The sequence below is a fragment of the Octopus bimaculoides genome, chromosome 22, assembly GCF_046866305.1.
Source record: "Octopus bimaculoides isolate indiv1 chromosome 22, ASM4686630v1, whole genome shotgun sequence".
NCBI lineage: Eukaryota > Metazoa > Mollusca > Cephalopoda > Octopoda > Octopodidae > Octopus > Octopus bimaculoides.
The window spans coordinates 7,738,017-7,759,719 of NC_142949.1; the positions used below are offsets into that span (position 1 = coordinate 7,738,017).

The 21,703-nt window shown below is 36.9% G+C and overlaps 3 protein-coding genes across 7 annotated transcripts in view; 2 read left to right on the forward strand and 1 right to left on the reverse strand.

The window, feature by feature from the left end:
- Positions 1 to 21,703, reverse strand: part of LOC106873500 (lysosomal alpha-glucosidase) — a 57,338-nt gene that overhangs the window by 27,197 nt on the left and 8,438 nt on the right. The window contains exon 1 of one of the 5 annotated variants that reach the window (XM_089339945.1): positions 7,693 to 8,648. The exons of 3 other annotated variants lie outside the window; for them this stretch is intronic. The gene's annotated coding sequence lies outside the window, so the exon portion shown is untranslated. Of the gene's footprint in view, positions 1 to 1,076; positions 1,207 to 7,692; positions 8,649 to 21,703 lie in introns of those variants that run through there. One more of the 5 variants, XM_089339949.1, reaches the window with a different exon arrangement.
- On the forward strand, positions 1,120 to 18,177 carry LOC106873504 (uncharacterized). The gene is made up of 2 exons (XM_014920889.3): positions 1,120 to 1,885; positions 13,225 to 18,177. The coding sequence occupies exon 2, from the start codon at positions 13,519 to 13,521 to the stop codon at positions 14,554 to 14,556; it is 1,038 nt and encodes a 345-aa protein (XP_014776375.1). The 5' UTR covers positions 1,120 to 1,885; positions 13,225 to 13,518; the 3' UTR covers positions 14,557 to 18,177.
- The window catches only part of LOC106873501 (CTP synthase 2), a 57,703-nt gene continuing 57,213 nt past the window's right edge, over positions 21,214 to 21,703 (forward strand). Inside the window, exon 1 of the mRNA XM_089339952.1 lies at positions 21,214 to 21,586. The gene's annotated coding sequence lies outside the window, so the exon portion shown is untranslated. The remainder of the gene's footprint in view (positions 21,587 to 21,703) is intronic.

The following is a 21,703-nucleotide window of genomic DNA, read 5'->3' on the forward strand; positions in this document are numbered from 1 at the left end:
TGTTAAACAGCAAAAATTATCCAGATATTTTATTAGCAGCCTCAATGACAACTGGATCAAAGTTGAGTCAAAATTTCTTGCAAAAAGGACCTGCCACCTATGTTTCAGACTCTCTCAACAACAACAATTATGTTGAACAATTTTCACTCTTACAGATGATGCAACAGTACAAAATGATGATGCAATACTTTCAATATAAATATTTCAAACAGGCAGGGAGAAAATAACCAGAAATCAGAGGTTACTCATTGTACCCCGATTACTAATTTTGCTCCCACCCCACCTATGTATATATATGTATATATATATATATATATATATATATATATATATATATATATATATATATATATATATACATATATATATATATATATGTACACAATTGCAGCGTGGAAGGTGTTTATAAGCCATTTAAAATAACACACAAAAACCGTTAGATTCACTTCAACATTTAAATTTAAATTTATCTATGAAATGTAAAAAAAATGTAAATAATTCCTCATCTCCTAAAATCCTAGTGTTTATGTCTGAATCAATCACATTGGCTTTGCCTATTGTGAAGTGACAACAAAACATGCTGGTAATATCTCATCAGTGAAGATGAAAATGAAACTGTGAAGGTCTAGAAACTTTGATGAGAGAAATAGGAATTGTGTTATTTCAAACAGCAAGAAACACATTCAAAAAATTGAGAGAAAAAAGAAACATTGAAAAATATAAAACTAGACTAGCACCCACTACACTCTCGGAGTGGTTGGTGTTAGGAAGGGCATCCAGCTGTAGAAACTCTGCCAAATCAGATTGGAGCCTGGTGTAGCCATCTGGTACACCAGTCCTCAGTCAAATCGTCCAACCCATGCTAGCATGGAGGGCGGACGTTAAACGATGATGATGATGATGATGATGATGACTACTATTGTATTGGGTACTTAATCTGTTATCGTTAAACACACACACACACACCCGTAAAGTTGATTAGATTCTCAATAAGGAAAAAATATATATATATATCGAGTTAGGAAGAAATTGAAGGCAAGACCTCGTCTGTGCAAGAAAACAATTGAACGCTTTACCGGAAATATATATATGACGGGACTTTATCTAATCTATCACCGCCCACTGTGTCTGTTCTCTATCAATATTGAACCAAACACGGAAGGAAATGATATCGATGTCTTTTTTTCTAATTCCACTCACATCGAGGATGTTTTACAGCAATATAAACCGTCCCAGCACTTGATTGGTACTTCATTTTATCGGTTCCACGGATGGATGAAAGGTAAAGGCCGTCGTTAGTGTCTAATGAAGCAGAAAGAATGGATGTGGTTTCGTTCTTGGTCAATTCTGTTGAGGGAGGTGTCGGGGCAGCCGTGGATGGCATTTCAGTAACAAAAACATCGATCTAAGCTTTAACAACGACATAAATGCGTAAATAAAGAAACGATAACGTGAATGGTAACAGCTTGTTTATTTAAAACATGTCTTATGAGGGCAGAAATAAAGAAAATACGAAACGAAATTATATTAACTGTCACAACCAAGATGAAAATTTCAGGCCATCTGTTTTAAAAAAATAATAACAAAACAAAAGGTTATTCTTTGATTTCATTAAATGAAAGCGAAAAACACATACAAACGTAACACGAGGAATTCTACACAACAACAACAAACCAGGAAGTCACTATATGGACGTTCGAGTTGCTAGAAATAGCAGCCAAATCTCACCCCCCTTAAAAAAAAGTGAAGGACATATTGGATAGTCTGATCGTGGATCTAATAGTCGGTGATGGTCACGGTTTGAACGTCTTTGATCACAGATAGGCTCTGTCGAAGCTTACTTGGGACTAAACAACACCAACGGCGGCAACAAAAGTCGATATTGGTATGTAAACTTAACATCTATTGGATAACACCTCTCTTCAGTACAACACAAGCACTGCACTATTGCTAACACTCCAGCCAGCACCTCCGACACTCCAACAATACCACTATGCCATTACTTACACTAATACTACTACACTGTCACTACAGACCAATATAACAACAATAAAACATACTTCTACACTATACATTTCTACATACTACACTACACCACCATGTTATATCCCCAACTACATTCCTGGGCAGAGGTAAAGAATACGTACACCACCTGTTTTCAGCTTAACAAAAGCCCTAACCCTAACCCTAAACCCGAACCCTCTCTACTGTACACCACACTAAACTAGCCCAGCTATAGTAAATATTAATTGTTGGTGGGGGACACCGCATTTCGTTATGCAACCATAATATACTATGATGTATAAGGCGGCGAACTGGTAGAATCGTTAGCACGTCGGACGAAATGCTTCGTGGTATTTCGTCTATCTTTACGTTCTGAGTTCAAATTCCGCCGAGTTCGATTTTGCTTTTCATCCTTTCGGGGTGGATAAATTAAGTACCAGTTACGCACTGGAGTCGATGTAATCGACTTAATCCCTTTGTCTGTCTTTGTTTGTCCCCTCTGTGTGTAGCCCCTTGTGGGCAGTAAAGAAATAAGAAACGTTAGCACGTCGGGCAAAATGCTTAGCGGTATTTCGTCTGTCTTTATGTTCTGAGTTCATATTCCACCGAGATCGACTTAGCCTTTCATCCTTTCGGGGTCAATAACTTAAGTACCAGTTGCGTACTGGCTCGATCTAATCGACTGCCCACCCCTCCCCCAAAATTTCGGGCCTTGTGCCTAGAGTAGTAAAGGATATACTACGATGTATATTAAAGGCTTATATATAAGTCAATACTGGTTCTAATTTTTATAGAAAATCTGTAGGTATAACTGTAAGAAATAGTCTATAGTAAACATCATTCTACATGACACCTCTATAGTAAATATAATACTACACCTCTATAATAGATATCACTCTACATCTTTATAGTAAACACATCTATAGAAATATCACACCACACCTCTAAAATAAATATAGTGTTGTGTGATATTATTGTAGTAAATATTGCATTACATTTCTATTGTAAATATCACACAACAGCTCTGTAGTAAATATTAAACTACACCTCAATAATCAATATTACACTACAGCTCTATAGTAAATCTCACATCCTACTATACTGTTCTATAACCCCTGTACTATATCCTATACTCATACTTTAATGATACACAACACCAAGATTAATCTGTCACACTTGAATGTATAATATGAGTTCATCATCATCGTTTAACGTCCGCTTTCCATGCTAGCATGGGTTGGACGATTTGACTGAGGACTGGTGAACCAGATCCCTACACCAGGCTCCAATCTGATATGGCAGAGTTTCTACAGCTGGATGCCCTTCCTAACGCCAACCACTCCGAGAGTATAGTGGGTGCTTTTACGTGCCACCGGCACGAAGGCCAGTCAGGCGGTACTGGCAACGGCCACGCTCAAAATGGTGTATTTTACGTGCCACCTGCACAGGAGTCAGTCCAGCGGCACTGGCACCAATCTCACTCGAATGTCTTTACACATGCCAGGAAGGCGACGCTGGGCACAGGTGCCATCATAAAACTGTCCAGTACAACAACAGTAACATGAACATGAAGAGAACTCATGCAGCAACAACAACAGCCATAACAAAAACAACGACAAACAGCAACAGTAATGATACAATGTCAACAACAATCATCACCATCATCATTGGTGTATGTGAATAGCCTTAATCACAAATTGTTCGCCAGATTGGATTAGGGTTATTGACAGTTCAGTCCCCACCCCCACATTATGGCACCTTGGGGAAGTTTTTTTTACCATAGGCCTGGGCCAACCACAGCATCGGAGTAAACAGAAACCGAAAGAAACCAATAGTGTATGTGTGTGTGTATGCATTTGTGTTAATCTCCACCCCTACCACTTGACAGCCATTGTGTATGTCAACAACAAAATGAAACCATTGATCATGTTGTCTCCATGTGCAGTCTTCTTGTGCCTACAGAGTATCTCAACAGGCATGATAGAGCTGCACAGTATATTCACTGGGTAATTTGCAAAAACCTTGACCTGCCCCATGGTAAAAACTGGTGGGAACAACAAACCACCCCCAGTACTTGAAAATTATCACATCTCATTCCTCTGGAATTTCACCGTTCAAACTGACAGAAAGATAGATGCGAATAGACCAGACATCATACTGAAAGACTTCAGACAAAAATCATGCCTCCTCATTGATGTGATTGTTCCAATTGACATAGATGTATCTGTTAAGATCTACTAAAAACTGAGCAAGTATAAAGATCTTGAAATAGAAATTGGCAAAATGTGGAACATGAAGACTAAAACAATATTTGTTGTCATAGGTGCCCTAGGAATGATAGCATAAAGGGGCTGATTCCTACCTAGCTCAGATACCAGGAAACCCCAAAATGGCAGAAATTCAAAAGATGGTGCTCATGGGAACTGCCCGTATCCTACATAATATACTGTCTGTGTAATCTCAAATTTTAAAACAAACTCATAATTTTCTTATGGTTTCTTAAACATTCTCTAGAACAACACTATGTGCAAATCCAAATATATGACACCCTAGGCATAACACCAACATGAACTTCTAACTTGTTGTCTCTTGAGGTTTCTGGGTGGGACTAGGAGCCAACTTGTACAAATACAAAGGAAAAGTCAAACAGATAATAATAATGATGATGATGATGAATAATCCTTTCTACTGGAAGCACAAGGCTTCAAATGTGGGGAAGGGATTAAGTCAATTACATTGACCCCAGTGTTTCACTGGTACTAATTTTATCGACCCCAAAACGATGAAAGGCAAAGTCGACCTTGGTGGAATTTGAACTCAGAACGTAACAGCAGACGAAATACTGCTCAGCATTTTGCCCAGCGTGCTAACGATTCTGCCAGCTCGCCATCTTGATGATAATAATAATTGAACCAAATTCGATGACTGGCACCTGTGCCAGTGGCACATAAATAGCACCGTTTGAGCATGATTGTTACCAGTGCTGCCTTACTGGCACTTGAAAAAACATTCAAGCGAGGTCGTTGCCAGTGCCATTGGACTGGCTCCTCTGCAGGTGGCACGTAAAAAAAAAACATCATTTTGAGCGTGGCCGTTGCCAGTACCGTCTGACCGGCCCTCGTGCCGGTGGCACATAAAAAGCACCCACTACACTCTCGGAGTGGTTGGCATTAGGCATAGCATCCAGCTGTAGAAACTCTTCCAGATCAGATTGGAGCCTGGTGCAATTTGGTTCGCCAGTCCTCAGTCAGATCGTCCAACCCATGCTAGCATGGAAAGTGGACGCTAAACAATGATGATGATATATATATTTATACATATATTTGTATATATATATGTATATATATATTGTATATATATGTGTGCGTATATATATATATATGTGTGTGTATATATATATATATATATATATATATATATATATATATATATATACACACACATACACCTATGGGCAGACTTTTGGATGAAGGTGCCCACATAAGTTGGATTTTCTCCGTTTTGATGGGAAATTTTACATGCCCTTAAAAATGAAGGGTAGGGGGAGCTAATATGAAAAATTTATGACCTTTTTCACCCTTTACCCCTCTGTGGACTGATTTTGGCCAATTTTCTTTTTGCCCTATACACTTTAAAATAATGCAAGAAGCCTTTTCGGCTAAAAAAAAAAAATGAAAGTATTTTTTCAGACGAAACTTAGCTGTTGTTTCTAGCACATCCCACGACCACCTGATACCTTCCTCGTTTCTTCGCCCACCCCCACTTCTGGTACTAAGCGAGTTCGTGTGTGTTTGTAAATGTGTAAGCAAACATATTTTACTAACAAAAGAATGATATTCGAAAGAAAATCTGAAAATTTATTTTTCACCTCTTCCTTTTGTGTTTATAATTTTAAAATATTGGAGAGATTGAAAATGTCATTACTGGGATTGGATCTATTTGGTTTGACGGGCAACACTTGTTTTCTTAACGAAACACTTTCAAACTTGGGATACTGGTAGAATGTGTCATATAAAACATCTTTTTCTCTTAGCCTTCTTAACAAAAATTAGTTCTTAATAAGTTATTTCATGTTAAAGTTGTCGTATAATTTCAACCAATCACTGACGTCTATTCTGCTAAATACAGTTACTGCTCTTTTTAATCATAACCCTAACCGTAATCCTAAAACTAACCCTAACTCTAAAACCCGAACCCTAACCCTAAAACCCTAAAGCTAAAACCAGTACAAACGCACGAATGATGTCATAAATAAGAGTAACACGGGTAGTTGTTGTTGACAAACAACGGGACTAATTTTATTCAAGGGAAAAGATCCCATGACACCGTTGTTTACATTCCACGCCATTAATTGTTTTCACCTCAATAGACGTCAGTGATTGGTTGAAATTACCGAAATAAGACAACTTTTTACATGAAATAACTTCGAATATAAAATTTTTTATCTGTTCTATAATACAAAATATACAAGTATACGAAGTTTGAAAGTGTTTCGGTACCAAAAACACTACATAAAATATTAATGAAAAATGTTGCCCGTCAAACCAAAAGGATCCCTGGGATTTATCCATAGTCATTTAAAAATAAATATGTATATGATAATTTATTTTAATAGCATACTTTTCTATGAGTAAATATGATTTTTCTTACGCACACGTGCGCATACAGACTCGCCGGGCACAGGGGTTGGTTTAAAAATTTATATTACAAATTTCTTTGCTTAAATCCCAGCAATGGACCACCCTTGGGCTAAACAAAGCCCGTGTATTACTTCTGCGTGATCATTTCATAAAATGTGTTTATGAGGAGAGAAATATTTGAAAAAAAAACAAAAACAAGAATACATGTCAAAGGTAACAAAGAAACCAGATGGTCGTGGGATGTGCTAAAAACAACAGCTGTCCGGAAGTGTGTGGGGTGGGGTGGGGGTGTTAAAAATCAATCGTAAATTTTCAAAATATTAAAAAAAAAAAAGCTTCCTCTCCACCTCTCACCCCATAATTCCCACGGGCGTGGTCAAAAACAAAATTGAAAAATGCCGCTCACATATGACCAGAATTTAACTTTTTGCTTAAATAATTACTGCGCTATTCTTTAATGGGCTTCTTTTCCGAAATATGTTTTATTGACAATACATGCATACATATACATACACACACACACACACACACACACACATATATATATATATATATATATATATATATATATACACACACACATATCATACATGCACGCACATACACACACACAACTCTTCACGCAGGTGTTCTGGGCCCAAGAAGGCTTCTGAATTTGTTGGGTCGTGGATATGAGAATATTTCACCTAGGCGGTTGGGGTTCTATTTCCATCGTGAAGGCGCGATATTTATTTGCAGTGCTCGAGCATGGCTACAACTTTTGGGTGGAACAGGTAAAGAGTATTTCGATGAGGGTTAGGGGTCTCCCCTCGCACCTCTTCGCTGCAACACCTGGGACAGCAATCACCCGCGTATAGCCATGCTCCCGACTTCTTCCGTGTTTTACGATTAAAAAAAATATGTCGTCTTGTCTGCCACTTAGAACAAATACAAGCTGACACATTAAATAGGCGTGCTAGTTGTCCTTTAGAACAAACAGGCTTGGCTATTTAACCATTTGTTCTGTGTTTGTTTTTTAAAAATGACAGAACTGGACTAAAATACCTACCTCGATGTTGATGCAAAGTGGAGGTCACATGGAGAAGAATTTCGCGTTTTGCTCTGCAAATTCTATTCCTGTGAATGGGTATTAAGATAAACAATGCTTTACGGTCCTAAATTCAAATTAAGGTCTTTTGACTGCTCTTACCAGTCTTAAACTATAATTTCTCGGCCCAAGTTACAAACGATTTCTTTACTGCGCTTTTCCCGGTCTTAAATTATAATTCCTCACTTTTAAATTGAAATGTCTTTTGACTACGTTTTTGCGGTCTTATGTTAGAATTTGTCCCACGGCCGGTCGTCCTCATCCGTAAATTTAATATTGTCAACCCCAGACTAGATTCTGGACATTCTTGCTATACACCGAAAAATCTGAGCCATTTTAAATTTAGTTACGTGAATCTGTGTCGAAATGGTGCGCAAAAACGTCATTTAATTCCCAAGTTGGTGCATAGGAATGAGTGGAGGGCCAGCTTGCCCGACTGAATATCACATGAGGAACACTGCCAAGGTTACTTGATGAAAATGCAGCGAATGCAATTTTGGAAAATCTGTCCGTTATGATTATTATTATTATTATTATTTGTTCGTTTGCTATTGTCATTAAGCCAAACTACTAAAAAGAGTGCCGAGGGCTTCTTCAAAATATCTGGCGAATTAAAAATACATCACTATATTCTCATCGCTTGGCACAATTTCTATGTTATATATAAAGTTGGATGTTTTTATAAAATAATTTAAAGACCGTAAAAGCAAGGGTACTCTATTTGTGGTATGTGCACACTTTGATCTCGATATTGCAATGAAAATGTTATGTATACGTTGACAAAAGCTCACTGGGTCTGTGAAACAAATATAATTTCCTACTGTAACAGTAATAATAATAATTAGACTGTCACCAGATGGAAATGGAATGACAGAACAAACGAAGAAATATTGGCCTTCGTGTCAAGAAATTCTTCCGCTCTACCGTTTAAAAAAAAAAACCATCAACAAAAACAAAACGTCTTTCTTGGCGGGAAATATTGAAATATAGATTTCATAGGGAATACAACTTTTCTTTATATATATGTGGCGATCTTACATAAATATATATATATTCTTTTCCTAATTTCAGCTCAAGAGCTGCGGCCATGCAGGGGCACCGCCGTTTTAACACACACACACAGATACGGCCTGTTTATGGGATTACCTTGGGCTTCAAGCGCTTTATAGCAGTGCATCATCAGATACCCGCCGTAAAGGTTAGCGCTTTGTAGACGTGAAGCGTAGAGTAATCTCATAAACCGACCTTATCTAACTTTATTTATATTATATTATATTATATGTGTGTGTGTAACAGGTCAAAATGAGGTGTTTTTAAGGCATTTTTGACTTTGACACATAATATATTTTTTTACAAACGTTCACAACCTCTCAAAAACTTTATCAGCGAAGCACATGGCATTCCCTAAATGTATTAAAGCATTGTAACATAATTTGATGATTATTTCAGAAAATCATCGCTGTTCCCTTTGAGCATGTAAAACAAAAATTTGTTTGGGGCAAAATGAGTAAGACATGATAAAGTAAATTTGCTGCTTCATTTCTCCAGAAAACAGACTCATACGCATCAGTATCCATCCTTTGTTCATATGATGATATTACTTTTATTTAAGGAGAAATTTATTTATTTATTTAACGAGTTATTTAAGGAGAAATTTATTTATTTATTTAACGAGTTATTTAAGGAGAAATTTGTTTATTTATTTAACGAGTTATTTAAGGAGAAATTTGAATATGAACTGGACTTAGAGACGATGTTTTTGGTGTTTACTTTTTGTTCTTTACCTTTTTCCCTGAAGATGTGTAAGGTAAATTATATGTTTGACTTGAATTTGACAGTTAAATACAGCCTTATACAGAAATGTTGACATAGGAATAAATTTCAATAATAATCGATATCAGCGTCAAAACTCTCTTTTAAATTAAAATTTTTGATATATATATATATATATATATATATATATATATATATATATATATATATAAGAATTTAAGGAATGGAGAAAACGCATGTTATAATTGCATACTTTTATTCCTACATATGTTTCAAAGGATTACAACCTGTGTGATCCATAGGGATCTTTGATAATGTCTTACGTTTAAGATGATTCCCATGCTTTCCCTGATGAGAAGGTTACAATTTTAATATCAAAGATCCCTATGGATCACACAGGTTGTAATCCTTTGAAACATATGTAGGAATAAAGTATGCAATTATAACATGCGTTTTCTCCATTCCTTAAATTCTTAAATATACTCAAATACCCAAAATTTCAAGGAGTTCCTGCCTTAAAAACAGGAACTAAACCACAATTATTTTGTGTTCTGTGCTACATTGGTTTCTATTAACCCATTTATTCTATCAGAAGAATTTTTATTCATTAAGATAGAAGAAATACACATAATTATATATTGGCCGCAGCTCTGAGCTGAAACTTTGAAAAGAAAAGAATATATATATATATATATCTGTTGTGTCTGGGGAGAGCCATTTTTTTTTATGCCTTATAATTTAACACACTCACAGGTAAAATTTCCACTTATTCCTTATTTTTAAAACTAAAAACAAGGAATAAGTGGAAATTTTACCTGTGAGTGTGTTAAATTATAAGGCACAAAAATAAATTGACTCTCCCCAGACACAACAGAATATGCTTCAACACACGAACTCACATAAAGAATCTTGCAAGCCAAATCCCAAAACGAAATATATATATATGTATAAATAAGTAACAGAAAGTTACAGGTGTCAATCCATTATGGCTGTTTTTGGTCTGTGGATTTTAAACTATGTTAAATCATTCTGAATATCCTTTATTTTGAAGTTCATGAATTCATCTGATGTAAACGGTTTCTTTACAAAGATCTAATGTTTGCATTAATCAATTAAAGGAGTCATTGGAAACAGCCGTAATGAACTGACACCTGTACCCCTCTGTCACTTATATTTCATTCACCTGTCTTGGAATCTGCCCTTCGTAAATATTATGGACTGTATATTTAATATAAAGTACATGTCTCAATAGCTAAGAGCGGATTTCTACACTCAGCTGGGTCTGTCTACATATCATTTGGCCGGTAGTAATGAATGAAATTTGATATTTAATATTTTTGTATGTGTATGTTATTCTGACCTAGCGACGTGTCTCAATTTAAGTACCTAATTCAACTGAATCTCAATTGTGAGCCTGGTGTAGCCATCTAGTTTCACCAGTCCTCAGTCAAATCGTCCAACCCATGCTAGCATGGAAAGCGGACGTTAAACGACGACAACGATATGTATGTATGTATGTATGTATTATATAAATGAGTTGGGGGAAAATCCCAGCTGTTTCCTCTTGAAGCACAACTACTTATTCCAGTATTACAATTATTATGTATCCACAGTGCTGTATGTGAGTCAAAATACGTATTAAAATTGAGAATTATGGAAAAACCTATTTTTACAGTTAGTGTGTGTGTGTTCTTTATGGATTTGAAAACTGAGTTGCCGATTTTGACGTATGAGGTATCAAAAATCTTTCAGCTACCAAATAAAGTATGTTTTTTTGTGCAACAACTCTCTTTTACAACAAAAATAACCTCAAAAATGAGGTTGGGTCACACAATTTTGAGGTCTTTAGCTAAAAGAAGCAACTCTGCCAGACGCAATACTCGATTTAACAACAAATGTAAACATACACAAACATATTAGGTGTGAGAATGACTGTGTGATTGAGAAGTTTGCTTCCCAACCACATGGTTCCATGTTCAGTCCCTCTGCATGGTACCTTGAGCAAGTGTTTTCTATTATAGCTCCAGGCCAATCACAGACTTGTGACTGAATTTCATAGAAACTGCAGCATTGTTCATCAGAAAATGACCGAAAAACATGTTTATAAAGAAGAGTTGTTTGCTTCACACTCCTCATGTGCTGATTCTGCCCACAAAAAAGGAACAAATAATACAATATGGCTGTAGGTCATAACACACGGGTAACACCAGGGTGCATTGCTAGTTTATGATAAAACAGAAAAATAGGAGAAAGCAATGTTGATTTGATGGAGGGATCACAGCGTATTAGGAGGTCAGGGTACTTGATTCCATGCAAAAAATCAAACTTTTTGTTGTTTTTTTTTTCTTAGTGAAAATCATGCGGGTGTTAATATAGAAATTTACCATAATTTTGTTGTTATTTAGCCTCAAATCATCCTTGATGCTGCAAACGTAACATCAAAGACATTCCAGTCTTCAGCAAACCGTCTTTTTAGGGATAATCTAGGACATTACATACAATGGATGTGTGATTTAGGTAGGGGGATACTTTTAAGCCTGGTACTTAGTCTAGCAATTTCTTTTGCTGAACCACTAAGTTAGAGGCGACAAAACACAGCAACACCAGTTGTCAAGTAGTGGGGTGGGGGACAAACACAGACACTCACACACACACATGCACATGTGTGCGTGTGTGTGTATATATATATATATATATATATATATACACACGCACACACATACAATGGACTCCTCTCAGTTTCTGTCTACCAAATCCACTTACAAGGCTTTGCTTGGCCCTAGGCTATGGTAGAAGACCCTTGCCAAATGTGCCATGCTGTGGACTGAACCTGGAACCATATAGTTAGGATGCAAACTTCTTATGACACAGCCACATCTATATTATATACACACATATGTACACACACGCACACACATACATACATACATACATGTATATATATAGACACAAACACACACATATACATAAATGAAATCGTTAAACTTAAGGAAAAATAATGGCAGAAATTTGAAGTTTGATTTTGATTGAAACAGCAGCTACCACTCCTGAGTCAAATCTCACACTACAGCTTAGCTACATCTAGCATCTCTGACTATCACTCACTCTCACTCCATTTGTCTCATCTCTCCCTCTCTCTCTCTTGCTCTTTACTCTTTACTCTTTTACTTGTTTCAGTCATTTGACTGTGGCCATGCTGGAGCACTGCCTTTAGTTGAGCAAATCGACTCCAGGACTTATTCTTTGTAAGCCTAGTACTTATTCTATCGGTCTCTTTTGCCGAACTGCTAAGTTATGGGGATGTAAACGCACCAGCATCGGTTGTCAAGCGATGTTGGGGGGACAAACACAGACACACAAACTTATACACACACATACATATACATATATATATATATATATACATATATACAATGGGCTTCTTTCAGTTTCCGTCTACCAAATCCACTGACAAGGCTTTGGTCGGCCCGAGGCTATAGTAGAAGACGCTTGCCCAAGGTGCCACACAGTGGGACTGAACCCAGAACCATGTGGTTGGTAAGCAAGCTACTTACCACACAGTCACTCCTACGCCTATTGATTTTATTGTAACTTAGAATTTTTAATTAATTATTAACACCTTCATTCTAGACTTAGGTGTCAACTAATTGCCATTATAACTGCTACTTAATCCAATGTTTTGTTTTACTAACTCTTTTTTTTATATTTCATATTTTCTAGGTGTTGCTCAAAGAACTTCCATCTTAAACTCACTCTAGTTCTTCACTCATTTGGAATGGTCACTTGAGACAGAAAGGAACCAAAATATGTATAAGAAAAAAAATTAAGATATTAAATTCTTGTATTTAAAATTATTCTTCAATTTAACAAAAATTCAAAACCAAAAAAAATGAACACAGTCATTGGAAGAAGAAAACGAAAAAAACCCAAAATAGTTGAATTCCAGTCTTAAAAAAAAAAATATATATATATATTAAGTTGTTTTTAATCAAAGGAAGGAAAACATTCTCAAATATGGATGTTAAGAAGAATTGTTCCATGAAAACTCCACATTCTGAGAATGATTCCTCAGCTGAAGAACATCTGCAAAAAACTCCAAAAAAATCTGTATCTTCTGAAGGATGTCGTTCTTCTGAACGGAGACGAAACAAGCCAGAATTTTCTATGCCAAAGAGGTCAGATGTCTGGGACAATATTAAAGACATGCCGACGAAAGGAATGGGTTCGCTTATTCCACGTAAAATTGTTAATGACTTTGTAGTTAATAATTATCGTTATAATCATGATCCTAATTACACCAGCGGGGAAGAGAGTGCTTTTGTTGAAAGCGCTGAAGAGAGTGATGGTTTTACAAAAGCCAAAACAAAGCAACAAAAAGCAATAAAGAAACGGATAAAAAATTCTTCGAAAAGACAACAAAAGGGTTCTGACTCATCAGAATCCTTCGATAGTTCTGAGGAATCAGTAATGAAAGCAAAGAAATTGATTTTAAAGAAGGTCCATACTAAGAATTCTGCCAAAAAGCCCCTAAGCGAATCGCTAGAATCTTCAGATAATTCTGACAATGCCATTGTGAAATCTGCTCTCAGAATACGGAAAGTGATCAGTTCTGGGTCAGATTCTACAGAAAGCCAAGAGAAAATAGCAAAAGCTGCCCAAATTTCTCTGATTTCTAAAAGGAAGAAAGCACCACAGGCACTCCAGAGTAGCAGCAGCAGTGTTTCCGACAGCGAGGTTGCTGGGGGGAGAGGGGATAAATCTAAAATGGAAAGGGACGAGAAAGCGAAAATGTTGTCTGTCATGAATAAATCAGTAAAACACAGCCATTTTAAATGGGGGTCGAGCGAAGAAGAGGACAAGGAAAAGATTGTGAGTATCACGAAAAAGGCTAGAAATGCTGGAACCATCTCAAGTGAATGGAGCGGTTCTGTATCCGATGTCTGTGTGGAGGATTCTTCAGAAAATAGCATATCTGACCGTGACTTTATTTGCAAGGATCTTCCGACTGCAACCGGTTCTGCTAAAACCACAGGCAAGAATTCAGACAAATAGACATTCGATCTAGACCGACTGCTTGGCAACCCTTTTGCTCATTGGAAGGTTCGGTTCTGATGCTTGTTGAATCAAAATAGAATCGTTTTTACTTGCATATTCTATTAATGTAAAAATAAAGTCTGCAATTATTTGCAGAATAACAGTAAGACATTGGCAGTCCAAGACATTGATATGGTTTCAGTCTCTGATGGAAGCCATTTCACTTCACTTATGTTTCTGGGAAATGGCATGAACACCACTACATTACATGATCTCCCAGTTTATAATCCAAGACATATTATCATCTTGCCAAAAACTTTCTCTTGTCTATGGAAATTACTTAGTTCTTTGTTTGCATTTTTTTTTTGTTATGCCTAGTCTAAGACGGAGAAGGGCAAAACCTTCTGTGACCATTTTTTTTATATGACGTTAAAGACTTGTAGAGATGAATGTTGGGTAGGATTCAATATTTTTGTCGTGTTGTCCCCTAGTGTAGAAACCATGCCTCGTGGGCATAAGTTCTACCATAGGGGACAATACGACAAAACATTGAGTTAACCTAAAACTGAACCCTTGATCTGAATGTTTGCAACAGAGTGAACCCTGCAAACGACACCCAGGCGCCAGATTGTGGGTTACTATGGGTTTAGCCTTGCAATGGATTAAGCTCACCACGCAACCATCACGTGATGCTGTAGCATTAAAAGCAGGTTCATAATCCGGTGGCAACATTGACGGTACCCTTATCATCAGACACAGACAGTTATACACACGCACGCAAACATATATACATACACACATATATAAAGATATATATATATAGATATATATACATATATATATATATATATAATGTGCTGTTCCATAATGGTAAGATCAACAAAGAATACTCCATCTGGTGAGAAATAAATACTACCATAAATTTTTAACACTATATTTAATTTAGAAATAATACATTTCTAAATCTCTCATAGAGATTTATGCAATAGTGATATGATGGAGTAATTGCATGCTGTCAACTTGATGTGACAGTCCCCTGAAGGGAATAATACTACTGTTGGTTAGACCTAGGAAGCTGCACCACTTCCTGTCGGCCTTGACACATTTCTTGTGTCCCTATGTTTACAAGGACATAGGAAATGTATCAAGGCCGACAGGAAGCGATGCAGCTTCCTAGGTCTCACCAACAGTAGTATTATTCCCTTCAAGGGACTTTCACATTAAGTTGACAGCATACAACTACTTCACTATATTTAATGTTAGACGCCTGTCACTATATATATGTATATATGTATGTGTCAGTGTGTGTATATAAATATATTTATATATATGTACACACATGTATGTGCACACAGTTAACGGACTGAAATGATATCAAGCCAATTGTAACTGTGTACATATATAAACATACTATTATAGAATATATATATATATATATATATATACAGTAGCGTAACTGGTGGGGGGCATGTGCCCCAGGCGCCGAGTGAAGGGGTGGGGCACAGAATTGACCATAATACGATTAGCTTGAACTCCATTTATGAAATTTATGAAAGTAAACATTCATAAGATATATTTTGAATTACAGGCTATACCGAACCGGTAGGTAAATGAGCCCTGGTAAAGTATTTGTCCCTAAAATATTGCTTTAATTAATTAATTAATTACTTGTAAGAAATAAGTACTAAATAATATTATAGATTTTGTAATTGGGGTGGGGGTGGGGCACATTTTTGCAACATGCCCTGGGCACAGTTTACCCTAGTTACACCACTGTGTATATATATATATACACAGATATTTATCTATCTATTTATTTATTTATATTAAGGGCGTTACTATACATAAATGCCTCACGCTACGAGGGACTCTTAAAGTCAAAACTACCATAATAAACACATTTTACCGAACGTGTATACATAAATATATTTAAAGGGAATCATTAATAAATTTTTCCCTTATGGGGTTTTTCACGCTGACTACTTGATAAATTCTTATAAAGATTTTATCCTATTTTTAAATTATATATATATATATATATAAACACAATTTTTGGGGGAGTTGTATTTTAGTAGAGGGAGAGTAGTTTTTGGCTGCTATTTCTAATTTTCGGTGTGTGGTGAAGCAATACTTGCTGAACCCTAAATTTTAAATTGTGTTTATACATTTACCGATAATGGTTTTTAACACACCGAACTACTTGGTAAAATTACTAATTATCAATTAATTATTAAGTTTTACCCTATATCTGTATATATATATATATATACATATATATATATATATATACAGCATAATTGATATGCACATTTATATTTTCTTACAAATGTATTTACACACACACACACACACACACACACACACACACATATACACATTCCCACGACCACGACCACCACCATCATCATGTTCATCATCATCATCCTCCCTCATCATTGCTTTTAATTCTTTTACCATGCTGGCATGGGTTGCATGAGACTTATCAAAGACTGTATTCTATGGCTGGAGGCCCTGCTCGCCTGTCCCCCCTCGACTCCTACTTCCCTAATGCCATCTTGTTCGTACTTGTACTCTAAAAATGACGTACTTTATTCTGCTGGTCTTTGCACATCATACCACCGAACTGTTCATATGGAACGTATACAAACGTTGTTGACATCACTGAAAAGACATGAGGAAATGAAAGCAAGCAGACACCTACAAATACATACACACACTCTTCAGGCTCTGATGACGCTGACCAAAAGGCAGACATTATTCAGTCTGTATGATAACAATATTTATTGCATTTTAAGGCAGCGAGCTGGCAGAAACGTTAGCACACCGGGCGAAATGCTTAGCGGTATTTCGTCTGAATTTTACATTCTGAGTTCAAATTCCGCCGAGGTCGACTTTGCCTTTCATCCTTTCGGGGTCGATAAATTAAGTACCAGTTGCATACTGGGGTCAATCTAATCAACCAGCCACCCCACCTCCCCAAAACTTTTGGGCCTTGTGCCTAGAGTAGAAAAAAATATTTATTGCATTTTTGGAGTTTCACTTACAAAACATTGGGTTTACTAATGTCATGCATTAACACACACACACACACACTCACACACACACACACACACACACACACATATATAAATACACATGCATACACAGGGTGTCCATAAATTATCTTTACAATTTGAAAAATTAGGATAACTCAGCAAAGTTGACTGGAAATCGTAGGCAAGGAAATAAAGTTTTATTAGATACATGAGAACATTTCCTCATGGATTCCATTGGTTGGAAGTAATGGAGTCCATAATAAATTGTGGAAGTTGTAAAAATAATTTATGAACACCCTGAACATACATACAGATACAAATGTATCTGTAAACACACACATACACATACATATATATATATATATATATATATGTATACATGAATTTCTATACATATGTATCTATAAACACACACACACACACATATATATATGTATGTATATGAATGTCTATGGATATTCATGTATATATATATGTGTGTGTGTGTATAGATGCTGCAAGTAAGAAAGAAATTGTGTTCATCAAAAATCAATTAATCAATCATGTAATTAAGTTATACTTCGATTTTGATGCATTAAAAATTAGCATTTTTATAAAAAATAAATTTGGAATTTTTTTTTTTTTTCAATAATTACCATTTATACTTATAGACATTAGGCAGCACCTAACTTGCTTGTCCCAAAAAAACTGCCCTGATACACACTCACACATTGTGTGTATATTGGCACTCTGTCGCTTACGACGATGAGGGTTCCAGTTGATCCGATCAATGGAACAGCCTGCTCGTGAAATTAATGTGCAAGTGGCTGAGCACTCCACAGACACGTGTACCTTTAACGTAGTTCTCGGGGATATTCAGCGTGACACAGTGTGACAAGGCTGACTCTTTGAATTACAGGCACAACAGAAACAGGAAGTAAGAATGAGAAAGTTGTGGTGAAAGAGTACAGCAGGGTTCGCCACCATCCCCTGCTGGAGCCTCATGGAGCTTTAGGTGTTTTCGCTCAATAAACACTCACAACGCCCAGTCTGGGAATCGAAACCGCGATCCTATGACCGCAAGTCCGCTGCCCTAACCACTGGGCCTCCACTGTGTGTATGTATGTATATGTATACACACATACACACATATTTTAGGCCACACACACCCAGTGTATGAGCGCTCTACATGCTTGCCTGTAGGCTGCGGAGTAGCGTGGTGGAGATGACTCCTTCAAGGTGCAAGGTATTAGAATACTAGAAAATCATGGACAGGTGAGAAAACTCACCCCAAGTCCCATTCAGGAGTGATGGGAATTGATGTATTGCTATTTTTTTGTGGCTTATCAACATCACATTTTTGAATCAAATCAGATGCAAGCTGACTCACCTGTTTATGATTATACACAAATAATGTAAAAGAAAAACATTTGCTGGTATGCCATGATGATGTATACATCATCATCATCATCATCATTTAATATCTACCTTCCATGCAGGCATGGATTGGACGGTTTGACGGAGCTGGCCTGATAAAAGACTACTGCAGGCCACTGTGTCTGTTTTGACATGGTTTTTATGGCTGGATGCCCTTCCAAATGCCAGCCACTTCACAGTGTGGACTGAGTGCTTTTTATGTGACACTAGGACTGGCAAGGTCAGTTTTGGCTTGGTTTTTACATCTGGATGCCCTTCCAAATGCCAGCCACTTCACAGTGTGGACTGAGTGCTTTTTATGTGACACTAGGACTGGCAAGGTCAGTTTTGGCTTGGTTTTTTACATCTGGATGCCCTTCCAAATGCCAACCACTTCACAGTGTGGACTGAGTGCTTTTTATGTGACACTAGGACTGGCAAGGTCAGTTTTGGCTTGGTTTTTACATCTGGATGCCCTTCCAAATGCCAGCCACTTCACAGTGTGGACTGAGTGCTTTTTATGTGACACTAGGACTGGCAAGGTCAGTTTTGGCTTGGTTTTTACATCTGGATGCCCTTCCAAATGCCAGCCACTTCACAGTGTGGACTGAGTGCTTTTTATGTGACACTAGGACTGACAAGGTCAGTTTTGGCTTGGTTTTTACATCTGGATGCCCTTCCAAATGCCAGCCACTTCACAGTGTGGACTGAGTGCTTTTTATGTGACACTAGGACTGGCAAGGTCAGTTTTGGCTTGGTTTTTACATCTGGATGCCCTTCCAAATGCCAGCCACTTCACAGTGTGGACTGAGTGCTTTTTATGTGACACTAGGACTGGCAAGGTCAGTTTTGGCTTGGTTTTTACATCTGGATGCCCTTCCAAATGCCAGCCCCTTCACAGTGTGGACTGGGGGCTTTTTATGTGACAGCAGCACCAGCTGGTTCACCAAGTGTGTGACATTTCAAATATGAATGAGAAGCAGCACTAGTGTTGTAAACATTATCAAATGTACGCACATGCATACACACACACACACACACACACGCATGTATACACACACACACATATTTAACCCCTTAGCATTCAGATTATTTTGTCAAATGTCATGCTTATTCACATTATCTTGAGTTAATCATGCTTTATCTTGTAGCATTATCTTTGAGACTATGGTTCCAGAAATTATTTATTTTCAGTACGACATTGTCAGGTAGGTATGAGAGGCCAGACCTGGCCAGTTTGAACATAAAACAAATAGAATATTTTGGCTGGGTATGGCCAGTTTAAATGCTAAAGAGATGTATGCTGACTGGACTTGTTAATTGAATCTGACCCATCTCATCATCAACATTAACATATTACGTATATAGAGAGTACGTATACAAACTACAGGGTGTCCACAAAGTCTGGGTACATGGGGATTAACACATACTTTAAGAAATTATTATTTCTTATATTTAATTGTTTATGTTATATTTTTATTTACTCCATGTACCCACATGGGGATTAACGCATACTTTAAGAAATTATTATTTCTTATATTTAATTGTTTATATTATGATTTTATTTACTCCATGTACCCACATGGGGATTAACGCATACTTTAAGAAATTATTATTTCTTATATTTAATTGTTTATGTTATATTTTTATTTACTCCATGTACCCAGACCTTGTGGACACCCTGTAATTCAAAACTAACAACACGCTAACTCACAAATAATATGGAGTTAAATATTCACAACAGTTTGACCCTTTTCATACCAACCTGCCTGAGACTGACCTTGGTTCTATGATACAAACTTGCTGTTTCAATGGGATCTAAATTAAACCACTGCTATGTCTAGTGGACGAGTATCCATCATTGAAGATGATCAAAATAAAATTGAAATCACATGATCTGATGGTCTCCAAGCTAGAATAATAGGGAGTACTCTCTCCACTTGCAATGCATATCAAGTGCAAAGTGCACTGAATAACCAGCTGGAGAAGGCACCCTCCTGGGGTTAAAATAGCAGTATCGTTTGTTCTTATAGAACATCCACATTTAGGTGGCAATAAACATTACTTCTTAGTATAAATTCTGCTTTTGTCTCAAATAGAGATTTTCTTAATTAAATAATTCGCTAAATTAAAATCTTCCCTCAAAATTTCATGTTAATTTATGTTCCAATTACCAGTTTAATAATGACAAAATTATTCTACTAATTATTCATTATTTTCCGAATTAATTGAAACAGCAGCATTGTATAAAAAGGCAAAGGGTAAAGACCCTCTTTGGTGATGAATTACCATGGGATTGTGTCTAGAAAGTTCCTCTCTGAGGCACAAGTCCAGGCACGGTTGTTTATGGAAGACTAGCAGCCACCAATGCATACCAGCCTCCTCTCTTCATACCACCAACGTAATCCAAGGGAAAGGAAGAAGCTGATACAGCTTGGCACCAGGGATGTTGCAACTCATTTCTACAGCTGAGTGAACTGGAGCAACGTGAAAGAAAGTGTCTTGCTCAAGAACACAGCCCAGTCCAGGAATCGAACTCACTACTTCATGATTGTGAACCCAATGCTCTAATCACTGAGCCATGCACCTTCACTGCATTGTATACCAACAGAAATACGGTAAGGAAAGGTTAAAATTACTAAAAGATGGTTAGAGATAGTCTACGTATTATGTGGTAGGAAATGACTCCTTAGGGTCCCACAAGAGATTTTCAGACTTTTCCCTACAGACATGAA